This window comes from Dermochelys coriacea, chromosome 8 (genome assembly GCF_009764565.3).
Source record: "Dermochelys coriacea isolate rDerCor1 chromosome 8, rDerCor1.pri.v4, whole genome shotgun sequence".
NCBI lineage: Eukaryota > Metazoa > Chordata > Testudines > Dermochelyidae > Dermochelys > Dermochelys coriacea.
In genome coordinates, this window is record NC_050075.1 from 83,049,271 (window position 1) to 83,059,045 (window position 9,775).

The following is a 9,775-nucleotide window of genomic DNA, read 5'->3' on the forward strand; positions in this document are numbered from 1 at the left end:
GTAAAAGTGAAATTTCTAGAAGAGTACACCATGTCTTTTTTAAATATACAGATTGATTATGAATTTGCAAAATGTAATGAATCTGAGCAAAATGTCACACTGCAGAATTCTAGGTCATGTTTCAGTGCAAGATTCCGAACGTTCAAAATGGGAACATTCAACCTTGCCTACCACACTTACCGTTCACCCCCATATTCCTCCAGATGTAGCCAAAGTTCCTCCACAAGTATATTTTAGTGAATGAGTTAGGAGCATTGAAGACTTCACTGAAGTTGCATAAAAAGATCATATATTTTGATATGACGACAGATTTTTTGTGATATGATTTCATTTCCAAAATTCCAATGACTTTTTCTCTTCCCCATAAAGGCCAGGTTCAGGTGGGGCAGGGAATGCCGGGACTACAAAATTGAAGCAAGAGCTTCCACAGGCCTAATTTCAAGGAATCCAGCCATACAGGTGAAGATGGGTTGGACAAAACTTCCATCCTGGATAAGGAGGACAACTATAACGTATGCAGTTATTTGTTGTGTTGTTCTTGTTACATTGGTTGGTGTTATGAAGGTTCTGAGTATGTCGCATCTTGTTTATCTCTAGAGCTATGGAATTTGTTCCTGGAATAGCACTCATGATGGGCTTCTCAGAAGTGTATCAGAAAAATCCTTCTAAGGAGGTTGTATTAAGAGCAGTTGCAACTTCACCACGGACAATTAATACAGTCATAAAGGCTCCTGGGGTATGTGGGCCTTTTGTTTGTTTGTTTGTTTTTCCAAATATACTTTCTACTTGGAATACATCTAAGCTAATTCTGAGAAAGGAAATATGCTGACCCTTCCCTCCTACACAAGCTACCGTAGATCCTGAACACACAGGTCTTGATCCTGTAGTGTGCCATAAAGCACAAGATAAAAAAAGGGATCAGCATGACTGGAAGTCCTTGGGAACCTGATGCTTTCATAATGAAAGAGTCACCAACTGCACAGAACCAACTCACTCCGGCCTGCAGAGTAATACCCGAAGGGGAAGCCTTAAGCCAAATCCTTCATTTCTATGCAGAGGGTGGCACTTAAGTTGATATCTCCTCAGATATGCCCATCCTGCCCACACACTTTGCTTGTTTTTATCCTGGGCTCTCTGGAGTATGGGGTATGTGACTGACCAAGGATACATTGAGGAAGACTATGGCTAATGCTTAACCTTACTTGCACCTATATGCTGCCTGGTGCTGGAGTCCCATACCCCAGGGCTTCTTGCAGTCCATTACTCATGGATTTGCAGGATCAAACCTTGGAACTCCCAAATGAAGCACTCCTCTGAACAAACAAGAAGGGCTATGTTTTCAGAGCAGCCTGCACAGATGTAGTCTGCAGACTCCAACTGATTAATTGGTCTTTGTCCATTAAATCCCTGTGCATCTTTATGAAAAATGTCCCCTAGTGAATCTGGATTAAATTAATAACAGCTTGGCTTTCCATAAAGGAAGTAAGTGTGTCCTTAACCTACCCTTGTACTTCAGTTTTCCAGGGGGTTTTCATATGTGATAAGGAGGGAGTGGTGTATGACCTGTTTATCTATGTATATTTAATGTGTCTTTCACTATGGTATGTGAGCTCAACGAAAATCACATCAAGCCAGCTTTCATTCTGTAAGACTGGCAGCTAGCGCATGCTCTTTAGTCTGCTGTACCTAGTTGCAGTGGGACAGGATAAGGCACAGGGAACTTATTACTCAGTCACCCTGTGGTGTGGTGGTTTCTTTGGTTTGTTTTTTTTGTTTTAAGGAAGACACTTAACAATACCATAAACATCACCTGTGCATCTTAATTCCCTATGTCTTTAAATGATCGTTTAAAGATAATCTCTCAAGAAAATGTACAAGTGATAATAAAATAAAAGATAATGAGCTCATAAAAATATATATGTTAGGTTTGGGTGCCTACAGTGTCCTGGGAAGACTGTAATAACTCCAGTTATACAAATACGTATTTAGGGAATTTTTAACAAGGGGGGGGTCTTTTTGCCTGTATGATTGACCAAATTGTATGACTAAACATATCCTAAAGCATTTTCATTGCTTCTTTTTCAGCTAACCCTTTACTATGAGGCTTTTCCACTTCCATTTGCTTTGCCTCTGAGTCCAGCTCCAGCTTCTCAGGCTCAAGAAGTGACTGCTTGGAATTTCCTTCCAGAAATATCTTCACTGATAGCTAAAGAAGATCAATGTAAATGTTACTTCAGTACTGGTCTAGTATCTGATAAATGGGCAATGATTATTTTAGTTAACACTTGGCCCCTCCAATGACTCTGTCTCCTGTCAGCTTTGGGCTTTGTCTTTTCAAGCAGTGTTCTTCTGGGGAAACTTGGCAACCCTTACCTTTACCCTTACCCCAACCATAGGCAATGCCTTCTCAGCAGTTGTTGGAAGAGGGGCGTAAGGAGTTCAGGTCTGTATACATAGTTAGGAATTCATGGATTTCACACAGAGATCCCAAGTGGCTGCAAGTACCGTACTGTACTGTTCTTTGTCCCTTCCAAGAGTCTTTCATACTTTCATACACAAGAGGGATGACATGATGGATATAGGGCAGGGACATGAGTTTTCCAATCCTATTTATTTTCCTTAGAAGGGGAATTTCATGATTTTTAGTAGGACTGGGTCTGTCTAATTCTAATGATACTTATTACAAACAGTGGCAAAATTTGGAGAGATGCTACTAGTTTTTGTCATGGGTTCAACTTTTAGCTTCTCAGGAATGTGATAGTAACAGTGTCTTTAAAATTAGACTATCATTAGATGGTTTGTTTTCAGCTGCTTATCAAAATAAGTGATGGATACACAGCAGTATAATTCCGCATTGATTGATCATTTTATGTTGCTGCCATGCCTTTCTTAAGTATATTTTACACAGAGTGCAAAGATGCCCGATACAGATTTCCAGAAGTCCAGCAGTTTTTTCCTTTTCTTTGAAGCCCCACCTCTGACTACTTAAGTATGTATACTTAGGCTGAGATTTTGAATGCTGCCAAGGAGTTTTGGCTGTCCAATTCCCGTTAATTTTAATGGGAACTGGCCATTCAGACCTCTTGGGCAGCTTTCAAAATCTCCCTGACAATCTCCACAGCACAGTTGCATCTGCCATTTATTTTTATTGTTATTTTTCAGCCACTTGTGAAGCGAAGGAAGAAAACTTCAAAACATTTGACAAAGTGAAGTACAGATGCTCCTTCAGTAAAGACTGCAACCTCGTGGTAGCTCAAGACTGCACTGCTCACCCTAAATTCATCATCATGACGAGAAAAGTCGATCCCCGCTCTTCCTCCAGAGAGGTGTACATCAATATTAGTTCATCGTAAGTGTAATCATTCTTGAGTCGCTGTATAGAATTTTAGGCAGTTCATTTAAATTTTATTGCATTGGGGAAAATGCTGGGTACTTTTTAAATCATAATACCAGCAATCCTCTCCTGCCTTCCAGCCTCTCTCTTCAATTTCTCAGGTAATGCTTATCAACAGCCCCCACACAGGTACCTCCTTGTGCTTCTCATTTCGAGGAAAGTGTTGAACCAGAGCCCTAAGTCCAACCGGTGTTGAACTTTGGGGGCATATTCAAAATTTGGATGCTGAAGTTGGGGCTGTGTCTGTGTTGGTCATTTACATCAATGTTCCCACAGTTAAACATGTTTGTTTTCTTCTTTCAAGAAGCGTCAGACTCTATCTTTCTGTGTCTTCCTCTATCCTCGTGTCATACAATGACGGACCAGTGTTAACACGCAGCAAGGTGTATCAAAATAAAAGAGGTACAGTGTGTTACCCACCTTTCCAGGAATTATTTAGAAATTAAATATTCACAGGAACATAGAATCATAGAATTGTAGGGTCGGAAGGGTCCTCAAGAGGTCATCTAGTCTAGCCCCTGCACTCATGGCAGGACTAAGTATTATCTAGACCAAAATATTTTACAAGCTTACTGAGGACTTCTAGATGTAAAAAATAATTCAATAGAAAGAAAAACTGTGGGCCTGATACTCCTGTGACTTATTTTGGTTTTACATACATGACTTCAACTGACATACACTTAATTTTCATTAATAAGTGAATCCGGCCCATTATTATATTGATTTGTATTGTGTGCTTGCCACTGTAAAGCATAAGGATTAATCTTCTCACTGAAATGTGAAGCATTTTGCATTCAAAGCTGCTTGAATATGTTGGTACTTGTTTATATGTAGGTGCAATGCCATGATCATGAATATCATAGAGGAAGTTAGATATTTAGGACCAGATCTTCAGCTGGTATAAATCAGGCTAGCTCTGTTGACTAGACAGAAAGGTCAATGGTAGCTATTTAGATTTAGAGAAGAAGCATTTTGTAAATAAAAAGAAAAAACTCTTATTTCTGACCTTATTTCTCCACAAAAAATGTATTCAGATGGAAATAGTAAATTAATAATTATATACATTATCCCTGAGATTAGATCATTTCTTTACTATTTCAAAATTAGAGGAACATCGTAAACAGTTGTATCTTTTTACAGAAAACATTAAAATTTATAGAAATGAAACAACAGTTGTAGTAGAAGCTCCAGACCAAGGGCTGGCAAATGTGACTTTTGATGGCTCGACACTTAAGGTACTTCTGAATCTGTTATATTACTAGCTTTCTTCTCTTTTACACCTTGGCACTGTAATGGGCCAACACATTGGCATCAACAGCAAAAATGTGTTATGTTGATAGGTTACTGTCGTTTCATGGATGAGAGGAAGGACCTGTGGTATTTGTGGAAATAATGATGGACAAAAGCAAAATGAACTACTCATGCCCAATCATAGGCTGGCACACAGCTGCTCAGCTTTTGTCCATTCATGGGTATTGGTAGAAGAAACCTGCAACAAAGGTCAGTAGATTTGAAAACAATTTCTCCTTAGAGAAAATGTCATTTTTATTTTATTTTCCCCCTAAAAATGCAAAAAATAAAAAAGAAACATTTACCTGTTAATAAAAAGGACCACTGTTATATTCATTTTCTGTTTATATAACTAATCGTTATTAGAACTCTCCCAATGAATCTGAAGAGTTGAATACTTTGTATTCAAGTGAAAGACGTGTTTCTCACATTCAGTTTACTATTAGAGGCTTGATTCTGCCACATTTACTCATACTAAGTAGTTCCTTACTCCATGACTGGCAAAATCAGACCCAGTCTTGCGCCCACTGAAATCAGTGGATGTTTTACCACTGATTTGCTTTGGAGCAGGAGTGTGCACTAAATCAGCTCGCCCTCTGTAGACTTAATTTAATCAAACAAACTACATATGTTATAAACAGCACACAGAGAATTTTAGTACATTGGCCCAGTTCTTCATCTGGGTAAACTGTCATACCACCATTGACTTCAATTCCATTTTACTCCATCGGAGGATCTTGATAGAAAGGGTGGGTGAGGGGGGGCGCACAATGGGAAATACTCTTACTGTATAAGTGTGTCTCCTTGCATGGATTTATAATAATACTACTCTCCTTCCAACAGTACAGTATTTTTCATTTACTTTGGTCCTGTAAAGAGTCAAATGGGCTTTTTCCATTGATTTCAGTGGCAGCTGGATCATACCCATAAGCATGTCAGGAAACAAGATGGCATCCTGTGAATATTAATTATCCTTTTAGTGCTGATAATTGCAGCATTATAAAAATCATCCAATACAACAATTGGTCTTGACATCGTTAAACGCTGCCATTACTTATCTATTCACAAACAACTGCCATTTTTCCTAATGCAATTCAGCAGTCCCTATTCTTACACTGTACCTATTCTTAATAACTTTCAGACCTAAGAAGTGCTATTTCTAAAAGAGTGGACTACAGGATTTCATTTAGGCCATACTGTGCCATCAGTTTTTAAACACAACTCCCTTTTCAAAAATCAGTTTTCCGCACTAACTATGGTCCTGCTCTTGCCAACTTTACTGCTGTGAAAATGGGCCATTGGGGGAGTTGTACTTAAAACCTGAGGAGAAAATATGGACTTTCTTATTGTAAGGAAAGATTAGAGCCTCTGTATTCCTTAGGGTTTAACTACTTTTTCTTTTTCCTCTTAGGGTGTAAACTGCAACGCCGCTATGTGAAACTGAAGGGACATCCTGTTATTGATGGAAAGGAATCTACATGTTACTCTGTTGACAGAATACTGCAGTGTATGAGAGGCTGTACTCCAACTGAGAAAACCTCAGTTAAAGTTGGTTTCTCTTGTTTCCCAAAAGGTAGGATTTTTTATTTTGTTTTGTTTTGTTTTACTTTCTTTGTCACATACCAGAGGAGCTCTGTCAGATCAGTTAGTCAAGATATAGCACAGCATCACGCAGACCCCCAACTAGCCCACCTGGCTTTCAGAGCTGTTATTTCCTAACCCCATTAATATTTTACATAAGCAATTACAATCATGGGTAGTTAGAATCCAATGTGGATTATTTGGCAGATGGTATCATCTGAAAAAAATCTTAGCCATGGTAAGAGTCAGCAGTCACCAATAAAAATGTGACATGCCTTCCAGATGTTTCACCGAATTGTGATAAGCAACAAAAAGTCCTTTTAGTCACATTGTAATTTCATGTAGACCAAGATGAGTAAAAAAACTGAAAGTCAGTCACATAATGTGACATGACTACAGTGTGATTAGGCTGCCATGCTCTGCCCATGTGCAATGCATCAGCAAAAAACATATTGCCTAAGTGTTCTCCAGATTATTTCAGAAAACAACTTGTTTTTGAAGGTATTTAATTCTCAGACACATCAAATTTTTAAAAAGCATGGACCTGATTCTGTTTTCACTTATATCAACTTGACACTAGTGCAACTCCGTTGTCTACAAAGTAGATACTCTGAATTCACACAAGTTTGAGAGGAAAATCAGGCCTCATGTCTACAGAGTTTTTTCTGTTCTGGTGCATTACTTCCAAATCCTTAAATATACAAGAATTGATCACACAACTCATCTGTACCATAGAAGTAAACACAATTTACAACAGTATAGCTCTGTTCCGCATGATAACCTTCTGGGAAAGCGCCTCAGCTGGTGTAAACTGACATAGCTCCATAGAACTCAGTTCACACCAGAAGAAGAACCTAATGTTCTCTGACTGATTTTAAACAATGTTCCTGAAGATCATCATGCTTTGCTCAGATTATTAGAATACCCAATGTGCCAAAGCAGTTCACAAAAACATTGGGTATATCTCTTCAGTAGGCATCCCAGCACACACAACCAATAAGAAAAGTAACACAGTGAACTAATAGCATACTGACAACACAATGTCATGTGACTAGATGAATCCTTTTAAAAAAAGAAAAGACACCCTCAGTGCCAAGCTATCTCTAAAATCTTGTCATATCCGTGTTTCACAGATTTTCTTTTGTGTCCATGTTCCATATCTGTGAAGTGTCATCACCCTAGGCCACTCACTGCTTCCGATTACTAGACTATAATAAACTTGTCTCATTCTCACACAAAATGAAAAGAAGAAAATCAGCCAAATCAGTCATCATAGTCACTGATGCTTGCACAGAAGCTGCAGGTTTCTCTGGTTCATTTATTGAACTTCAGACAAAAGAGCCCACTACCACCTCTGCTTCTTGCTCTTTTATTAAGGGTTTTTTAATATTATTAATTATTATTATTATTATTATTATTTTCCTGAGGAGGACGAAGAAGGTAGAAGATGCCATTGGTGTTCTTCAGTAACATGATTGCTTTTCCTCCGGCTAGGAATCAACAGCATTACAATGGAACTCTTTAAGAGATGTCCTTTTTTGTTTGTTTGTTTTTGTTTGATGAAGCAGATAAGTCGCAGGAGATGCAGGTTCATAAAATGAACTCCTATATATGAGGGCAAAATTCTTCTCTCAGATCCACACAGGGAGAACTCAGCCCTGATACTCTGCTCCTCACAAAGTGGGAGCCCACATCACTGACAGCAATGGGAGGCCCAAACATGTAGGGTGAGCATAATATCAAGGAAGTTACTGCTGTGCAGAACTGAGGGGAAAATTTCCCCCTATTGCCCTAGACATCTATGGCCAAATACTGCAGTTTATACTTCAGGCAAGTTTGCCTGATGGGCCAGATCCTACAACCTCTGACTCACTTGCATCGTAGTTACTCAGGTACGCAATTCCATTGATGCCACTGAGACTGTTTGCAGAAGTCAGGACTACTTATGGGGCTACGGGTTGCAGGATTGGGCCCTTAGTATGCAAAAATTTAGAAGACCAAGGCATGAGAAAAAGCTAAGCAAAAGCAAATCAAAACCAGACGCTTTAGGGTTTCTCATTTTCTAGCTTTAAAATATTAAATCTTTAATAACAAACAGCTCAACCATCATGCTGGGATAATATGTTTTATAGTTTATTATACAAAACCTGTGTGTCAAGTTGGTCAGAGAAGTGTAATTCCACTGAATAGTGCATTAACATTTCATTCATTGAGTATGAATGACGGATACAGCCAAAACCCATACAAACAGTTCTGGATTTTCTCTTGGTATAATATAGCATGTTGTAAATATATTGCCCATATGTCTGACAAAACAACTAGAGATAAAATTATGAAAGGTTGGCAAATTCTACTTAGGCAAACAATCTAAATGTGGGTTCTAATATTCTTCCATATGCAATGTTAAACCTCCAACCAGCTCAGAATATTTATTGGGAGGATGAATATTATTCCATTTCGATTATTTCAGCAGTAGGGGTTTATGATATATTAAAGCTGCTGTTGATAAAGCAACCTGGTAAGGTTAATACTGAAACTGACATTGCTCTGCCAGTTTTGAGAATATATGGAAAACTTTAATTAGAAGTTTATGAACCTCTGAAAATTCTCCAAAGGGCTTATCTTTCAGAATGAACTTAAACAGAGAGATGAAATACCCCCCCCCCACCCACTCCAGCCTCATAGGCAGTGAAAACATGAAAAGAGATGGCTAATGTACTTTTCTACAGAGTGCTCTTATTTAAAGGGCGGTCACATCCAGCACTTTTACAAGCTCCTGCTTTCTATATTTGTGCATCATGAAATTCAATTCATTTTGTTTTAGGGAAGTATTATAGTAATTACACCACGGATGAAAATCCTGCTCCGAGTCGATAGGTCAGTCAGATGTTAATAGGTGGAGGCAGGATAGGACCCATATTCTTTGTCTGGTGAAAGAGTTGGCAGCCATCAAAATAATATTGCCTTGAAATGTTAATTTGCTTGATGTTAGTTAATGTGGCTTTGCTCTTCTGACAGATTCTGCTGTGAGTCTGTCTGACTGGCATAGGAGCAGTGACAGGAAATATGCAGCCGAGGACATTGTGGCGTCTGTGGATGCTGACACTGACTGTTCCTGCACTGACGATTGTAGTTCATCTTAATGCTTTAGCAATATGCTATAGATGTACTCACCGAAACGATTGAATAGCTGGACAGCTGCAAAGGGAATGCAATAGCTGCAGTAAAATATTAAAAAAATATGCTTTAAAAATAGGTAAGCTTAATGCATTACGTACAAAATCAAATGCATTATGTACAATACACGTTGCTTAATAAATATGTTGCTCATTAAATAAGTATCCAGATCCCTTCTCCCCCATGCCCCCCGCTTCTTATGAACAAAGCAATCAAGCCAAGTATAATATTCTGGTTCCTTTTATCTGGAATATAATTACACTGGTCCTCTCTTAAAAGTATTTTCACTGGGTGATGAGAGGCAAACATGATTATGGCTATCTCTAACATTTG

General features: G+C 38.6%; 1 protein-coding gene across 1 annotated transcript in view; it reads left to right on the forward strand.

The window, feature by feature from the left end:
- Positions 1–9,514, forward strand: part of LOC119860520 (vitellogenin-1-like) — a 45,981-nt gene extending 36,467 nt beyond the window's left edge. Inside the window, exons 27-35 of the mRNA XM_043491128.1 lie at positions 370–512; positions 598–736; positions 2,086–2,221; positions 3,163–3,349; positions 3,699–3,796; positions 4,535–4,629; positions 4,735–4,894; positions 6,096–6,257; positions 9,284–9,514. Of these exons, the coding sequence (XP_043347063.1) occupies positions 370–512; positions 598–736; positions 2,086–2,221; positions 3,163–3,349; positions 3,699–3,796; positions 4,535–4,629; positions 4,735–4,894; positions 6,096–6,257; positions 9,284–9,408 (1,245 nt within the window). The 3' untranslated portion in view covers positions 9,409–9,514. The remainder of the gene's footprint in view (positions 1–369; positions 513–597; positions 737–2,085; positions 2,222–3,162; positions 3,350–3,698; positions 3,797–4,534; positions 4,630–4,734; positions 4,895–6,095; positions 6,258–9,283) is intronic.
- Positions 9,515–9,775: the final 261 nt, after the last annotated feature.